General features: G+C 41.8%; 1 protein-coding gene across 9 annotated transcripts in view; it reads right to left on the reverse strand.

The window, feature by feature from the left end:
* Positions 1 to 18,097, reverse strand: part of TPD52 (tumor protein D52) — a 108,432-nt gene that overhangs the window by 17,022 nt on the left and 73,313 nt on the right. For 5 of the 9 annotated variants that reach the window (XM_042923448.1, XM_042923447.1, XM_042923446.1 and 2 more), the window contains 2 exons: positions 4,960 to 5,075; positions 59 to 207 (listed from right to left, as the gene is read on the reverse strand). In XM_042923448.1, coding sequence (XP_042779382.1) covers positions 59 to 207; positions 4,960 to 5,075 — 265 coding nt within the window. Of the gene's footprint in view, positions 1 to 58; positions 208 to 4,959; positions 5,076 to 10,853; positions 10,945 to 18,097 lie in introns of all 9 variants that reach the window. The other 4 variants (XM_042923441.1, XM_042923439.1, XM_042923443.1 and 1 more) reach the window with 2 other exon arrangements.

Genomic DNA, 18,097 nt, shown 5'->3' on the forward strand with positions numbered 1-18,097 from the left:
AAAGGAGCAAAAGTGTCCTTTACATTCTCTAGAAAAATGTATGATCAAGGGGACATACGCAGATGTTGCTGTCACATCCTGCCAGCCTTTGGCAATGTTCTGTTTTAGTTCCTGTAGTGAATTGATCCCAAGTTTCCGTTTGATCTCTGCTAGATGCTTCTCTTTTGCTGCTAACACTTGAGACAGAGTCTGGATTTCTTCTTCTACCTATGAGGAAGGGAGATGGGGTAAAAATATAGCAAAGTTAATATTATTAGTGCAAAATTATACTAAAAATTCTGGAGAAATTTAAAAACATTTTTTGATTCATTGATCTCTTTAAAAACCACATACAGCATGTTGTTTATAAGTAAACTGGTTACGTGCCGATCTCTCCCGTAGAGCTTCTCTTCTCTTCCTTATATTTCTATCTTGAATTGTCCTCAGCCTTCTCCTCTCTCTGTACGTCTTTACTCAACTATGTCATGGAAGCTTAGGGCTCGAACCTCCACACAGAAGATATTCAAATTATTCTAACATCCACTCTTCTGACCTCTGGTCTGCATTTCCGGCTTGCCAGTTCTAGTAGAAAGCCCCCAAAACTCCTATTTGTGTACCAAATGAAACCTATCTCTACTCTCCACCAAAACGTGCATAGCCAAGCCAAACTGAAAGCCAACCTTCCCATATATTTCATGTGACTTTATCTGGAAATGTCCGTCCCAGGGCCTGCCAAAGCCACAGACATAAACAAATCAAACTATCTCCCCTGGAGAGCCCCACAGAAGTCCAGTGTGGACCCCTTGACACTGACTGACCAGCCTTAACTGGGCAGTTAGAGGTGGACCCCTAACAAAGGACAGCCAACCCATCAAGTGGCCACCAATCAGTGAGTGATGTGCCTGATGTAAAAAGAGATACTCCAGTCTCTCTCATTCAGAAATCCAGCTTGAGAAACTGAGATAACATTGGGAGAAGAAGCTGGGAAGACTTAGATAAAGAAGCCCTGAAGTACAGGTAGGGCACAGTGAGATTATGAGAAATGGAAGCCTAAATATACTTGATGAGGCCAAAAACTCTATGCAGAAGCTATGAAGGACAGTAAAAGACTTATAGAGTAGGCCAACAAGCTGAGCCAGAAAAACAGAGGGAAAGAGGCAGACCCACAGAAAGAAACAGACCTCATGTGGGAGAGACCTTTTGTCCCAGGAAGCTGAAAAAGTGAGATAGTCATTAATATTCAACCCCTTAGAAAGATGCTTCTCTTGGCTTGTTGCAAAACCATATTCTCAGCCTTGACCTCACACTTCTATGATTTCAAAGACAGCATGGACTTTAAAAAACAACATGTAGTGCTATTAAACTGTTTTCACTGCTGATTAAATCTTTAAAGAACACAATGTGAAGAAAAACAGTACTTGACAAAAGGAGAGAAGGATAAATCAAATGTGATGTGGCTACCAAAACAAATAAAACATAGTTCTGAAGATGGCATTATTAGAAGATAGGTCCAGAACAAAGGTAATCCTCTGTGCTTCTCATTCTGCGCCAGTTTTAGAAGTCATTTGTAAGTGGAATATGGAAAGAAAAAGGCAACAATGAATGAACGAGGTTCAAAATCAAGTAAATTAAATAATTTGCCCTAGGTCATCAAACTAATAACGCAGGAACCAGAATTTCAACCCAGGTTTTCAGCTTCTACTTCTCAGTTTACTGGTTAATTCTCATTGCACACTATTAGCTTTCCAATACCTCCTTCTCTATCCCAGCTCCGAATTTTCAGATGCTCCAAAGAACTGACTTAAAAGATACATACTCTACCCCGACACTTGTCTGAAGTTTTCACTTCCCCTAATGACAGCTGGCAAGAAAGACCACTATAAATCTTACTGAACAATACATGACCCAGTGTATTCCCTACCTTTGTCGGTTAGATTGTGCTACCAACATGCCTGGCTCAACACATCACGGCTACAATTCCTTAATTCAACATATATATTATGTATTACATACTATGTATATAAAATATACATATTTCAAAAAGGGAAAAATACATATATAAAAAAGAATGGCCCTTAAAGCACAAAGAATATATCTGATAAGGATCTAGTATCCATAACACAGAACACACAACTCAATAATAAGGACAAATAATCTAATTAAAAATGGACAAAGGCTTTAAATAGACATTTCACCAAAGAAAATATACAAATGACCAATAATCATATGAGAAAATGCTCAATACCATTCATTAGTGAGAAATTCAAATGAGATCCTACTTCACCCCCACTAGGATGACTATAATAAAAAAGATAACAAGTGTTGGTTGGCAAGGATGTAGAGAAATTGGAGCCCTCATATATTACTAAGGAGAAGATAATGGTGCAGTTTGGCAGTAAAACGCTCTGGTGGTTCCTCAAAAAGCTGAACAGAAGAGTTATCATAGGACCCAGGAATCCCACTCCTAGGTATATAGAAGGAAAACTGAAAGCATACAACTGCACAAAACACCTGTACACAAGTATTCACAGTGGCATTATTCTTAGCAGGCAAAAAGTGAAAACAACCTAAATCTCCAACAACTGAAGAATGGATAACCAAAACATGGCAGATAGCTATAAAATGGAATATTATTTAGCCAGGAAAACGAATGGCGTACGAATATGTCTTACAACATGGATGAACTTTGAAAAAATACTACAAGCCAGTTCCAAAAGACCACACATTGTCTGACCCCACTTGTATGCAATGCCTAGACTGGGGCAAATCTATAAAAATACAAAATAGACCAGTGGTTGCCAAGGGTTGGAGACAAAGGGTAGGCTGGGAGTGACTGCTAATAGAGCAGGGTGTCTTTTTTGGGTGATGAAATGTTTTGAATTAAATAGTGGTGATAACTGTACAACCTTGTGAATACACATAAACCAAAGAGGTAGAATTTGATGGCATGCAAATTACATCTCTAAAATGAACCCAAAAAATAAGAGAGGGGATTTTTTTATCCCTATTTTATTTAAATGTCTACAACTATCTCAGGCAGTGACTCTGATGTAAAACCTTTCCAAACTGAAAACTATCATTTGTTGGGGCCCCTGGGTGGCTCAGTCAGTTAAGCATCTGACTTCAGCTCAGGTCATGATCTTGTGGTCCGTGAGTTTGAGCCCTGTGTTGGGCTCTGTGCTGACAGCTCAGAGCCTGGAGCCTGTTTCAGATTCTGTGTCTCCCTCTCTCTCTGCCCATTGCCTGGTCACACTTTGTCTCTCAAAAATGAATAAATGTTTAAAAAATTAAAAAAAAAGAAGAAATAGATCAAAGGCTTAAATATAAGAGCTAAAAGTCTGAGAAAAAAACATAGGGGTAAATCTTCATGATCTGAACTTTCAAAACGGGTTCTTAGATATAACACCAAGAGCAAAAGCAACTAAAGAAAAATTAGATTTTATCAAAATTTAAATTTTTTTAATGTTTATTTTTGAGAGAAAGTGAGCAGGGGAGGGGCAGAGAGAAAGAGGGAGATATAGAATCTGAAGCAGGCTCCAGGCTCAGAGCCGTCAGCACAGAGCCCGATGCAGGGCTCGAATTCATTAACCACAAGATCATGACCTGAGCCGAAGTCGGACGCTTAACCGACTGAACCACCCAGTCGCTCCAGATTCCACCAAAATTTAAACCTTATGAGCATCAAGACACTGTGAAGAAAGTGAAAAAACATACAGGAGAAAATATACCTGGTAAGGGTCTAATATCCAGAATATATAAAGAGCTCAATATCTCAACAACAAAACAGACAATTAAAAGAAAAACTGGGCAAAGAATTTGAATAGATATTTCTCCAAAGAAGGTGTACAAGTGGCTAATAAGCTCACGAATGCTCAGTATCATTAGTCATTAGGGAAATACAAATCAAAAGCACAATGAGACCACTTTACACTCAGAAAGACAGAAAATAACAAATATTGGCAAAGATGTAGAGAAATAGCTGATTGGGATGTAAAATGGTGCCCCTGCTGTGAGTAGTTTGGCAGTTCCCCAAAAAAGTTAAACGTGGAATTATCATCTGATGCAGCAATCCCACTTCTAGATAAAGCTCCAAAGGAACTAAAAACAGGTATTCAAACAAGTACTTTTATACAAATGTTCCCAGCTCAGTGCCTACAATTATAAAAATGTGGAAACCACACAAATGTCCATCAACATACAAAGAGAGAAACAAAATGTGGAAGACACGTAAAATGGAATATTATTCAACCATAAAAAATAGTAAAGTACCAATACGTGCTACAAGAATGAACCTCAAAAAACATTACGCTAAGTGAACCTAAAAAACATACACAAAGTAACATATTATATGATTCCATTTAAATAAAATATCCAGAATCAGTAAATCCATACAGACAAGACATGAAGCTGACTATTGTTGCCAGGGGATGAGGGAGGAGAGATTGAGGACGCCAGTTTAATGAGTATGCGTCTCCCCTGGGAGTGATAAAATTGTTCTGGAACTACACAGAGGTGATAGCTGTACAACAATGTGAATGTGCTAAATGCCACTGAATTGTACACTTTCAAGTGGTTAATTTTAAGAAAAAGAGAAAGGGAGGGAAGGAAAGAGGGCTCAAAGTGCCTATGTCCACAACACAGCAAAGGAAAGACTAGAGTCACTGATGGAGGGGCAAAGCCAAGGGTATCAGACTTAGTGCAGCCCCTGAGACGGTATCCACTATTCCTCCTCTCATCCATTTCCTCCATCACACTCTACTTCTCAGACTCCCTTCACCCATTATAGACCCTTTTTCCTATAAAAACAAACTGATACCATGCTCTTGTATTTCTTCTCCCCCACTCAAGACCTCTAGGAAAAGTAAATGCATGTTGCTTTCTCTCCCCTGGAACCAATGACACGTTGTTACCTGGTGCTTTAGAAACACAAATGACACTGTAAGGGCAAAACAGGAAGTTCCGAAAGGAATGCTTCTTTACCTTTGCAAGTTCTCTTCTTAGTTCTTGTTGCTCCTCCTCTGATAGGGTCTCTGTGGCACTGATCGTGGCTGCAACATCTTCCCCTTCCTCGGGTACTGGGTCTGTTCTCAGCAGACCTTGTTGGGGATTTAAAAAAAGGGTCTGTAAGGTATGAAGGCTGTGTAAAATTCTCCCTTAGGCTTCTTTACCGCCCCAGTGAGAATAAAACCAATTAGACCGGATCCACACATCAACTTTCTATACCTTCAAATGACCTGGCTCTCCCTGTACAGGACAAAAGAAAGTCTGAGCTACCACTAAAAACCGCCAAATTGCACTCTGCCAAAATGCGAATTTAAAAAATACAGCATTCGCTCAGATTCTGTTAGTTTCCACAATATAGTTACTGCAAAGGAGAAGAGTTGAGAGGCCAAGAATGGGATCTTGCCAAGGCTTTAAATGTTAAACTAGTAAATCAGACTAATTTACACTAACAAGGAAAGAGGTTTGTAAATGTCTCTAATTTCCTCTGCTAATCAAATCCAGCAACTTAACCTCAGTCATGAACTGAACAAACTCAATGCCTACAAAAATTTTATTCCAGAAAAAATAAAATAATTTATTACATTTCTTTCCATTGTTAGTGGAGGTAGGAAACACCTTCCTGTAGCTTTTAAAAATATATATATATATATATCATCCAGATAACCTTTAAAAAGTCCTAACGTATGCAGAAATGACCAACACTCACATAAAAGCTTTCCAAGTTATTTAAGACCAACACGGCCACACTCACTCCTCTGGAAGAGGGCCGACCACAGTGGTCCCTTCAGGAAGAATCTGGTATTTCTCAAGTGGCCAAGAAGGCATCTGACCCTCAGCAACCCTTCCGTCTCTCTGCCAGCCAACCATGCCCAACGCTAGGGTGAGGTCAGCGAGGCCCCCAAACTTCGGGTGCAAAATTTAAGGTGGCACCAAAAAACTCAATATAAATAATTTTAATATTTTCATGCAATATTTTTCAAATATCAAAGTTAATTCAAAGAATCTATGATGCACAAAATATCAAAATTTTAAGTAGGCTAAGTATTGCTGATTTTTCCTTCCACCTCAAGGCTCCAAAATGGCTTTGCACAGCACTGTTTCTCATCTTGTCTTTTTTTTTTTTTTTAACATTTTTTAAAAGTTTATTTATTTATTTTGAGGGGGGAGGGGCAGAGAGAAAGGGAGACAGAATCCCAAGCAGGCTCCACTGTTTGCACAGAGCCCAGCGTGGGGCTCTAATCGACGAGCCGTGAGATCGTGACCTGAGCAGAAATCAAAAGTCAGACACTTAACTGACTGAGCCACCTCTGATCTTGTCTTCATTTAACTTTTTTTTAAGTTTATTATTTATTCTGGGGTGGGAGGGAGAGGGAGAGAGGGGGAGAGGCAAAGAGAAATGGGGGCAGGGAGAGAGAGAGAATCCCAAGCAGGCTTCACATTGTCAGCACACAGCCTGACACAGGGCTTGAACCCACAAATCACTGGATCATGACCTGAGCTGAACCAAGAGTCAGATGCTTAACCGACTGAGCCACCCAGGTACCCCCTGATCTTGTCTTTATTTAAAAGGTTGGGGGGCACCTGGGTGGCTCAGTTGGTTAGGCATCTGACTTCAGCTCAGGTCATGATCTCGCAGTTTGTGAGTTCGAGCCCTGCATCGGGCTCTGTGCTGGCAGCTCAGAGCCTGGAGCCTGCTTCAGATTCTGTGTCTCCCTCTCTCTCTGCCCCTCCCATGCTCATGCTCTGTCTCTCTCTGTCTCTCAAGAATAAATAAATGTTAAAAAAAATTTTAAAGGTTAGTATTTTGTTCATCTTCATTTCATTTTAATTTTTTTGAATATTGCATTAACATTATCTGTCTTGATCACAGGGCATTTTGGTGCCCTCTTGAATTTTACAGCTAAGGCAGGGGGCCGCTGGCCTCACTTGTTTTACCCTAGTCACAGAGGTTTGGGTTTTCTTAGTCTCCTCTGGCAACAGAGTTTTTGCATAGGGAACCAGAGAAAGGTCTCCTCCTCCTCCTGCTCTTCGCCTCTTTCTGCCACTGGGGATTAAAGCAATCATGGTTCCACACCACCCCCACGTCCATTTCTGAGACGCGCTAGTTCAGCCATAGCAGCAATGTGGCATCCAGCCCAAAGCAAGATGCCAGGCAGCAGATGACAGACTTCACAGGCAGGCGGAAAAGGAAGGGGTGAGAATAACCACGCTGTTCAACAAGCAGCCAGCGCCATGGCAAAGCTAAGAGAAGTATGTGGATCAATGACACGGCACGTATGGACATCGTGTACAAGGTACAAAGACACCTGTTGCAGGGTCCGCTGCATATCAACCGCTAACGGTACTTAATAATTATAACAGCAATAATCATTAGCACAACAGTACCAAAACAGTGCCCACCGGAACGGTGTTTACAGAACTGCTAAGGGCATAAACTGCAAATAAAACAATTCAAAAAACCGAAAACCAGAGTTGCAAACAGAGAATAAGTCTTCTAATGCACAGACAATATGTGACAGGTACAGTCCATAGACGGAAAAGCTCAATGAGTAACTGCTTCTACAGGCCCCCTCTAAAATGTCTTCGGACTGCCCAAGTAACATTCCTGTGATAGAAACCTGACCATGTCCCCCTTTCCAGCTTACAGTCCGTTAGTGGTTCCCTGCTGTTTTCAAGACAAAATTCAACCTGGTACTTTAGCACACAGGCCTTACTGGGCCCACCCCCTGCTGTCTGTCATTGGAACCCTCACACGCCAACTCCAGCCAAATCCAACTGTGGGTAAGGCGTGTACGGTCAGAAATCACTGAAGAGGGTCCATGTGTGCTTGCAAATTTATCCCCTGTACCATATTATGTGACAGAAGAGTAGGAGACTGAAGACAGAAGAGGACTACATGGTAACAATCATATAAGGCAATACAGTACGAACCGTAACAAAGTTAATTGTAAACATTCTTTATTTTTAATGTTTTTGCTCAGACTTCTCAAATCTCCAACTAGAACAAGACTCAAAAAAAAAAAAAAAAAAAAAAAAAAAAACACCCTGGCTCTAAACCATGCCTTAAAACACAAAGCCTCTTTCATGCTTTTTAATAAATACTAGTTTGCAAATCTGCTTAAGAAGAAAAATTTAATATGTAAGTACTAACAGTGGTTTATGCACAGCTGCCCAATTCCAAAAAGAATCTAGAGGGATTCTGATACGATTCGAGCATTTAGTTAGGCTACCAGGGAAATTAAATATCTCAGAAAAGGGGGTCATAGAGTTGTCCACAGTTGGCCTCAAGGCCTCCAAGATGACCTTTGAGATTTTATATTCCCAATCTAAGTAATTTAGTAATTACATGTTCTGCTTTTTCCATATCAGCCTCTAGGTGGCAGCAAATTATCAACCTTAAAATTTGAAGGCGAGGTTTGGGGGCCCCTGGGTGGCTCAGTGGGTTAAAACTTCTGGCTTCTGCGCAGGTCACGATCTCACAGCTCATAAGTTTGAGCCCCGCATCTGGCTCTGTGCTGACAGCCCAGAGCCTGGAGCCTGCTTCAGATTCTGTGTCTCCCTCTCTCTGTCCCTCCCTTGCTTGTACTCTGTCTCTCTCTCTCTCTCTCTCTCTCTCTCTCTCAAAAATAAATAAACATTAAAAAAAAAAAAGTGAGGTTTGTTTTGCGATAGTCAACTCAGCGGAGAAAAATGAAAAATGAAGAACATAGATATCAAAATCACTGGCAAAACAGTACAGTCATGACTTAGGAAAATTATTAATAAGCTACAACCACACCCCCATAGAGTGCATTTCATTCTACGTATATCCAAATCTGAACTAAGTGGTCCAAATAGAAGTACAACACTTCTGTGATGTGCGGATTACCATTTACAGATGACAAAACCGAAGCTTACGGAGGTTAAGCAACTTGCCTGTGGTAACATACCTGAATACATGGAGTTATGATTTGAACCTAGAGGGTTTGATTTGAAAATATATGCTTAGGAGTGCCTGGGTGGCTCAGTTGTTTAAGCGTCTAACTTCAGCTCAGGTCATGAGCTCATGGTTTGTGGGTTTGAGCCCCGCTTCAGACTCTGTGCTGAAAGCTCAGAGCCTGGAGCCTGCTTCAGATTCTGTGTCTCCCTCTCTCTCTGCCCCTCCTCCTATCCCTCCCCTGCTCATTCTCTCTCTCTCAAAAAAATAATTAAAAAAAAATTTTTAAGCATATGCTTAAAGTCATTGATGTCCAAAGTACACATGAAGAGTAGGGGCTGAAGATCTGACTTGTAAGATCTCTAGAAACAATGATTAAGACTGTATGAAGGAAAAGAGCCTGGCAGACTAGATCAAAAGCAATCTCTGGTTCCAAATGTAAGGTTTCTCCAAACCTGGCACCTCAGAAGTTTCTCTATATATTATCCAATTTCCCATATGTTAAGTAAGAGTGCAATATTTATTGTAGAGGCAGAGTCTGCCTTTGGGGAGAAAAAAATAACTTCTCATTCACAACGCAAGTTGGGAAATGGCAAAATTTTAACATACAGGTTACTTAAAACTGTAATGCAAAAAAATCTTATTTAATCATTCATTTTAATGTTCCTTCCTCAGAATCTGATGGAAAACTGTTTTTAAAAGATGGTAAAGAGGGACAAAATATGATTAATATTTATTGAGGTCTAATATACAACCAGGGAGATTCATGTTACCTCCTTTTTGAAAAAGCATCTTACAACCAACATGTGATGAAAGGAGTACTTTTTATTCACACTACGAAACTGAGGCCCTCTGCGGTTAGTAATTTGCCCAGAATCACAGGTGAGATTAAAATGCAGGTTTTTCTGACTCTCAACACTTGCTCCTCCGCCTACACTTATTTATTTATTTATTTATTTATTTATTTATTTATTTATTTATTTTTGAGAGAGAGAGAGAGAGAGGGAGAGAAGGAGAGAGAGAGAGAGCAAGCTGGGGAGAGGCAGAGAGAGAGGGAGACAGGAGATACGAAGCAGGCTCTGCACTGTCAATGCAGAACCTGATGTGGGGCTCGAACTCACTAACCGTGAAATCATGACCTGAGCTGAAGTCAGATGCTTAATATCGACTGCATCACCCAGGCACCCCTCACCTACACTTTTTCTTAAGGAAACTCCAACCAGCGGGGAGGATAGAGAGCAGGTGACAGAAGGGATGAAGGGCATGCTGGAAGCAGAGGGCCGGGTCCTTCATTTTTTAATTTTTTTTTTTTAATGTGTGTCTATTTTTGAGAGAGATGGAGTGTGAGTGGCGAAGGGGGAGGGGCAGAGAGAGAGAGGGAGACACAGAATTTGAAGCAAGCTCCAGGCTCCGAGCTGTCAGCACAGAGCCCTACACGGGGCTCAAACCCAAGAACCACAAGATCATGACCTGAGCCAAAGTCGGACAGTTAACCGACTGAGCCACCCAGGCACCCTGGCCAGGGCCTTCTCCACAGGGACTTCCACTTCACTGAGGGTCACGAACGTATGTGGATCCCAGGCTGAAAGTCACAGATACCATCACTGAGCCCACATGACCAAAAATTGGAGATAATTTGTTCTATCTGGTTGTTTCTACATTAGCCACTTCCTCAATTCCTCTCGTTGTGCAAACAGCCCACCCGTCTCCCCCGGCACCCCCCTGGAGAGTTAGGTAGCAGGGAGAGCCTGCAGCCCACTGACAGGCAAACTGTTGGGTGCCCAGGTGAGAGGCCCACTGCCAAGGGAGTGACAAGGAAGATGAACAGAGACCAGGAAGATGATGCCCCATCAATCCTAAGACACAACTGTTGCTTTTACATTTACAACTTTGGACTTGAAGTGCACTGACAGCCAGCCAGTTAGGCAGTCCTTGTGGCAAAGTTGTTTATCACCTGTAAATATGCTCCAAAATTTGCAAAATGGGTGCCACGTACTTAGAAAATCGCAGGCCTCTCTTTTAAGAAAGTCTGCATCACAGACATCCTGTGTGAGGAAAATAAAGCAAGACACGGATTATTCCCAGTTGAAAAGCAATTCTGGTAAGTTACTGCATGTGAAGATGTTTCAGGAAAACCGAAACTTGGTTTAGTTAACTACTATGCACAGGAGTGTTACAGTCAACATATATGTCTGATTAAATAAAAAACAGTGTTAATAAGCATAACATGTTTAAGTAAAATTAAAGCATTGCCTTTTCGTCTTTTAACTTGCAGCAATGTTTCCCTTTAATGAACAAATACTATTTTTTTAAATGTTTATTTTGTAAAGAAGGGGGGAGAGGGACAGAGAAAGACAGGGGGACAGAGGATCCCAAGCAGCGTGTGCACTGACAGCAGAGACCCCAACACGGGGCTCGAACTCATGAACCATGTGATCATGACCTGAGCCAAAGTCAGACGTTGAACTGACTGAGCCACCCAGGCGCCCCAATGAACAAATACTATTAACAGTACATCCTAGAATTTGCGGTTTCTTAGAAGAGATGAAATGCAACACTCCAGATTCCTGAAAACTCATTAGTAATTTGAGGAAAACGAAGCTCTCGGGTCTTTAGCTTCAGTGGAAATGTGTGTGATGTGCTCGCATGGTAGGGAAGAACGGGAAGAATGGAAAAAGATTCCAGTCTTGACCATGTTTCTAGTTCCAGACTATAAAGCCCTGATGTCACACCCTTATCTTTCCATCTCGATACTACAAGCACCAAGAACAGAGCAAATGTTATTAATGCTTTATTTGAACAGATTTCCTGGTTAAACATTGATTCAAATGAAGTTTCTCTTTACTTTCCGATGCATATCCACCTCTTCGACACATACTCCCCAAAATTTCAACCACGAAAGGAAGCAAGGCCTTTTTTTAAATACAAACTTTGAACCTACAATTAAAATTAAGCCATGATGAAGGGTTGGGTGAGTACCTTTCTGCTCGGGTGCTATGGATGCATCCCAACCTACCCCACAGCGGAGCACCCACCGCAGTGGTTCTCTCCTCCCTGCAGGTCAGCTTTGACCTTTTACCCAATTAAGACCAACTGCTTCCCCTCAAGAGTTTCTATGACGGTCAGTTGAAAACTTTTTAGCCATTTTCACATAATTTCAGATCTGAAAAAAAACTTTGGATCATTTCATCAAAATACTTTATTGAATAAGATGAGGAAACTAGGGGCAGGGATTTTTTTTCTAAAGAGTAGAAGAAGATAAGCATGAACTTTGAAATTAGATGGGCTGTAGGTTGACTTGTGTCCCCCAAACGGATACATTCCATTTCCTAAGACCCTGCACCTGCAAATGTCTTATTTGGAAACAGGTTTCAGCAAATATAGTCAAGATGAGATCACAGTGAATTAGGGTGGGCCCTAATCCAATGACTGGTGTCCTTATAAGAAGGAAATTTAGACACAGAAACCCAGAAAGAACATCATGGAAACGTACGGAGCACACAGAGACGCAGAGACAGCTCCATGTGCCATGGAAGAGGACTGGAGGGATACAACTGCAAGTCAAGGAATGCCTGCAACCAGCAGAAGCTAGGATGAGGCAAGGAAGGGTTTCCCTACAGAAGGTGCATGGCCCTGCTGACGCCTTCATTTTGGATGTCTAGCCACCAGAGCTGAGACAGAACACATTTCTGTTGTTTAAGTCACTCAATTTGGGGCACTTTGTTACGGCAGCCCTAGGAGACTGAGCCCCCCCCCCCCCAAAAAAAAAACCCATTACCTCTTTTAAAAACAACACATGGGGTGCCTGGGTAGCTCAGTCAATTAAGCATCCAACTCTTGATCTCGGCTCAGGTCGTGATCTCACCGTTCATGAGTTCGAGCCCTGTGTTGGCCTCCTCGCTGACAGCACAGAGCCTGCTTTGGATTCTGTCTCTCCCTCTCTCTGCCCCTCCCCCGCACTCTCTCTCTCAAAATAAATAAACTTTACAATAAACAAACAAATGAATATTAAAAACATGCACTACTACCTAGCTCTCCAGGCTTCTGGAAGAACAGTTTAAAGGATGATGAACACTGAGAGTGGGCACATATTAGATGTTCGGTAAGGACGTGCTATTGCCCCACTTTTCCATGTGCTACATGTATTACATGTGTTCTCTCCTCTTCCATGAAGCATGGCTCACAGGGTCCCCTCATTTCCCGTGTCTCTTCAACCCCCTTCCACCTGTGTCTGCCTCGCCTCTGCATCCTCAAAATGACAGCTGTCAATCGTCATGTTATTTGATACCTCCAAGGCATCAGCACTGAACCTTGGCCTGGAATCTTCCCTCCTGTGACACCTCCCCATCTGCCCTCCTGGGATTTTTCTTCTTACCTCTGAGATATGGCTTTGTCTCACTCCCCCCACCAGGCATCTACTTCATGCCTCCCCTCTGAACCCACTGCTCCTGCCTTGATTCAATCTCTCATGATTTCTTGCTCAGAATCTTGCCCCTAAAGGTCCCTGATGGTGTCTGTCCCTCCAATCCATTCACCACCCTGCCACCAGAGTGAGCTTCTAAAGTAAAGTATGACTCTGACCATAGTATTCCCTTGCCTTAAATCCTTCTAGGGTTTCCCACTTCCTAGTAAAGCTCAATGCTCTTGACAATCGGGAGCCCACAAACTCCATCTCCTGCCCAACACAGTCACTGCATCTTCCAACCTGCGGTTCCTACAAAGACATGCTTTTTATTGTAAGTAATGCATTAACTCAAAAAGTAAAATAAACTGCCTTCCATACACTTTTGCCCATTTAATTTTTTTGTGGTAGAATATACAACATAAAACCTGCCATCCTAACCCATTTTTAAGCATACAACTCAGTGGCATTAACAACATTCACAATGTTCTACCACAACCTCCACCATCTCTTTCCAAATCATGCTCTCTTTTTCTTATGTCTCTGCACCTGTTATTTTCTCTTCTGGAAACCCCCTCCTTATTTCCAAGTCCCATTCATTTCAATAAATCAGTTTTAAGAGTCTCCTGTTCTTGGAGGCTTTCTTTGGACCCTGTGCCCATGCCCTGCTCTGGGTAGAACACTCTGTATGCAATGTCTACTGTACTTAGAACACAGGCTTCGGGGCTGAGCAACATTTGACCTCAGCACTGTGTTACAATCCTACATCTTTAGCCCAGCATCGCATCTGGTACACAGATGCTCAGTAGTACTCTTGGAATACATTAATTACAGGAAGGTACACAGTTGAGTTAGGGAAGAACTCAGTCTCCCTTCACTGTCTACCTTCTGTCTTGAGCTTTTTATTTTGTATCTCATTCTTATTTCAGTGCCTTCACCTACAGAGGTTTTCTATTGAAAACACAAAAAAATTAAATTTTTTAAATAAATAAAAACCAGAAACAGACATAAGATGTCATTTTTCTAAAGAAAAACACAACTTCTGTCTCATATATAATCTATACAAAGACTGTTACATTTGGAGCAGGTCATATACCTTCATGTTACAAAGCACATTCACAGCCACACACACCGCGGCTATACACGTGGGACACGAGTGGTATTACAGGAGGAGGGATATGATGTCAGCTGCTCCCAAGATATTCAGTTAGGAGGGAAAAAGCTGCAGAGGAGGAGTCTAAGATAATGTGCTATTTAGTTAACACCGCCTACTCAAGAGAGAAGTTGTTAGAGTATAATGGAGCCCTAGAAGCTTCTCTAGGAAATAAAACTGTATATACCTCTCTTACACAATCTTCAGAGGCAACCATGGCTTTAGGACCAGGGTAGGAATAGGAAACTTAAATCTCTTTCCCTGTGCCCCTCCCTAACTTGCACATGTGCTCTCTCTCTCTCTCGCTCTCTCTCTCTCTCTCAAAATAAACTATACATTAAAAAAAAAAAAAAATTAAGCTATAGCACTTAGGAACTGGAAGGAACCATGAGAACCCATTTGGCCTAACACTGCCTTCTGGCAAGTGAGTGTCAAAATCGTTCAAGACAAGGTAGGGAATTTGGCCTTTTAAAAGTGTAGTATTTTACAGAGCTGTTGTCCAAGCATGGGCAAAGGGAAGTAAGAGATTAAACTTTACGGAGAAGCTCAGAGGAAGACCAACCTTCCCTTCTCCATTCCCTGGTCCTTTCCAGGTAACAGTCTGAAACAGCAACTCGGGCCTTCCCAGGCTGAGGCAGGTCCCGCCCCAGCATCGCCACCTCACGCTGCGATAACCTCGCTTCCTTGGGTGTTCGGTCCACGTATTTTTGCAATTCTGTTTAAATAGGGTACAAATACTATTCCTTGTCTCTTTTAAAGTTTATAATATTAGATATTTGGTCTGCTTTTCAGCATGATTGCACTACATTTTTTGGACCCAAATATCTGTTTGTAGAAATATTTAAAATACATACTTTCCATTATGACGTCGAAAGAAAGAAAGAAAGAAAGAAAGAAAGAAAGAAAGAAAGAAACTTAAGTCCCTAAGTTTGTTTTACTTAAGCACAAGCAAAAGGAAATATGTGTTCTTTTTTTTTTAACCCAGAGATACAAAAAGAGATACAACATACAGTTTGAAATGCCTTTAGTGGTAATATCCAAAAAGAAAAAAAAATCACAAGGTAAACGTATTTTTCCTCTTAAAAGTCTGAGCTTGGGGGTACCACTCTCTGGGCCTTCTTGGTTTCCAAATGGAACAAAATCCCAGCGGAGGTGGGAGGAATATGTGGAGGTCCCCACAATGAAGTGAGACACTAAACAAGCAAGACCCTTTCTCTCTTTTAGGAGACCCTAAAAACAAAGGATCTACTTAACAGGGCTTCTCAATGGCGGCACAAGGGGCATTTTGAGCAGGACAATTCTTTGTGGCAGGGTCGTCCTGTGCGTCATCCACGTGGCATGCAGGCATCTACCCACTGGATGTCAGTGGCAGTCCCTCCCCACAGCCACATGCAGTTGTAACAACCAAAATCATCTCAAAATTGGCTCTAGTTGTGGCCAGATGCCTGCAGGAGGCAAAACTGCCCCAGGTTGAAAACCAGTGACTTACAGCAAGGGAGTACCTGACTCCTGCTATTTGACACAGATTTTCTTCAGAAGAAAAGAGATTCAGTAGCACAAGCCATGAAAACTTCCTATTTCTAAGGCTATAATTCTCCCATATTTGCCCGTGGTGATAACAGTACAACAGAGTAGGAGAGAAAAATGAGTCGAGTACTTGTCATCAAGGCAGCAAGGAACAAAAGGCTTAGGAAACCTGACCCACTGCACTTGGGGTAAGACCCAGAACCTTAACTGAAGAGAAGGGGGAGGGGGGTGGGCAGTTCAAAGGCCAAGAAGGAAAAGAGAGCTGGCGCCCAGATGCTCCCAAGACTCACCTCTGAAAGCAGGGCCCTGATCAGCGGCCAACTTCCTACTCAAAAAGGTCACCCTCCCAAAACTTCACAGAAAGAACAGAGGAGGAAGGAAAGATCACAAAGGTAGAACACATCAGTATTTTCAAATGCTTTACCCTCCTCCTCCAGAAATTCCTAAACTGACCTCTGAATCTCTTTCATCTAAAAAAAAAAAAAGAAAAAAAAAAAAGGCAGGGGGTGGATCTTCAGTGGATTACTTGAGAACCATCTGACCTCTCAATCCCAATCAAGTGTAACATGAGTAACCAGGGCACTCCACAAAAGTCAGCCATGGAGAGATTTGGGGATCCCCAGGGAGGAAGTCACTTTCATTCTTAAATTTCCTCTGTAGGAACAAGGAAGTTCTCCGAAACTTCAACTGTGCTCTCATTTTTATTTTGTAAATCATATAGTATTTGCCATTTAAGACCGTCACAATTAATTTTGAAAAACTCTCAAGAAGTAACAATAACCTTTTCCCTAAAAGATGATACAAGTAGAAACCAAAAAGGTAACGAAACAGAATGAAAAGGACTCTGAGCTAAGGAATCTGATGTTTTTTCAGTGTTTTTACAGGTTCAATCGACAGCGATGTAACCAAAAGCTCAGATTTTTCAATGGCTCCTGATCCTATTTCCCGAACTCACTAGAAATAACCACAGATGTCTTCTACAACAGGGCTGCATCATTCTGTACATTAGGAAATTTTTAAGAGGAAGAATGACTCTACATAAATAGCACATGGGAAATTATCTCTGTAGGTATTCACTGAAAATGCAACAAAGGACGCAGGCTGAGAGATGGCTGTGCTGACCAGCAAGTGCAAAGACAGAATGGAATGTACAAGTCCACGCAGCACATAAATAATCAACAAAATACCCCCATGGTAAAGCCTGTGGTGGCAGGAAAGACTACACCTTAAATGATTTTTTTTCTTTTCTTTTCTTTTTTAATGTTTATTTACTTTTGAGAGAGAGAGAGAGTGCGAGTGGAGGAGGGGCAGAGAGAGACGGAGACAGAGAATCCGAAGCAGGCTCCAGGCTCTGAGCTGTCAGCACAGAGCCCATCGTGGGCCTTGAACTCAGGAACCATGAGATCATGACCTGAGCCGAAGTTGGATGCTTAAATGACTGAGCCACCTAGGTGCCCCTTAATTCTCTTAATTCTCTTTTTTGAGATAGAGATACTGTGCAAGCAGGGGAGAGACAGAGAGGGAAAGAGAGAATCCAAGCAGGCTCTGCACTGTCATCAAATTGCCCAATGCGGGGTTCAAACTCATGAACCTTGAGATCATGACCTGAGCCAAAATCAAGAGTCAGACGCTTAACCGACTGAGCCACCCAGGTGCCCCTATACACCTTGAATGATTAACCTGTTCTATAATATCTGTCACCAAAGAGGCCAAGATGGTGTGATAAAACAACAACAAACAAAAAAGAAACAACAAAAACATTGGCTTGAGGACTGAGGGATGAGTGTGAGTCCCAATGTGGGTCCCAACACCTCTCTTGGCCTCAATGTTCACATCTGGAAAATGAGCTAGAGTGTGAACTAGTCCCTGACAGTTTCATTTGATTCACTCACTCACTCACTCACTCACTCATTCATTCATCAAATATTTGTTGAGCCACAGATGTCAAGGACTATTTCAGGTGCTAGGGAAGAACAGTGATCCAAAGAGGCTAACATCCCTAGTGGAACTTAGATCCAGATTCTGCAAATTACACATCAGCTTTTCAAACCATGGGCTGTGAAATCCCTTTAGCAGTACCAAATGAATATTTTAAAAATAAGAAATGGAATAGTAT

The sequence above is a fragment of the Panthera leo genome, chromosome F2, assembly GCF_018350215.1.
Source record: "Panthera leo isolate Ple1 chromosome F2, P.leo_Ple1_pat1.1, whole genome shotgun sequence".
Classification (NCBI taxonomy): domain Eukaryota; kingdom Metazoa; phylum Chordata; class Mammalia; order Carnivora; family Felidae; genus Panthera; species Panthera leo.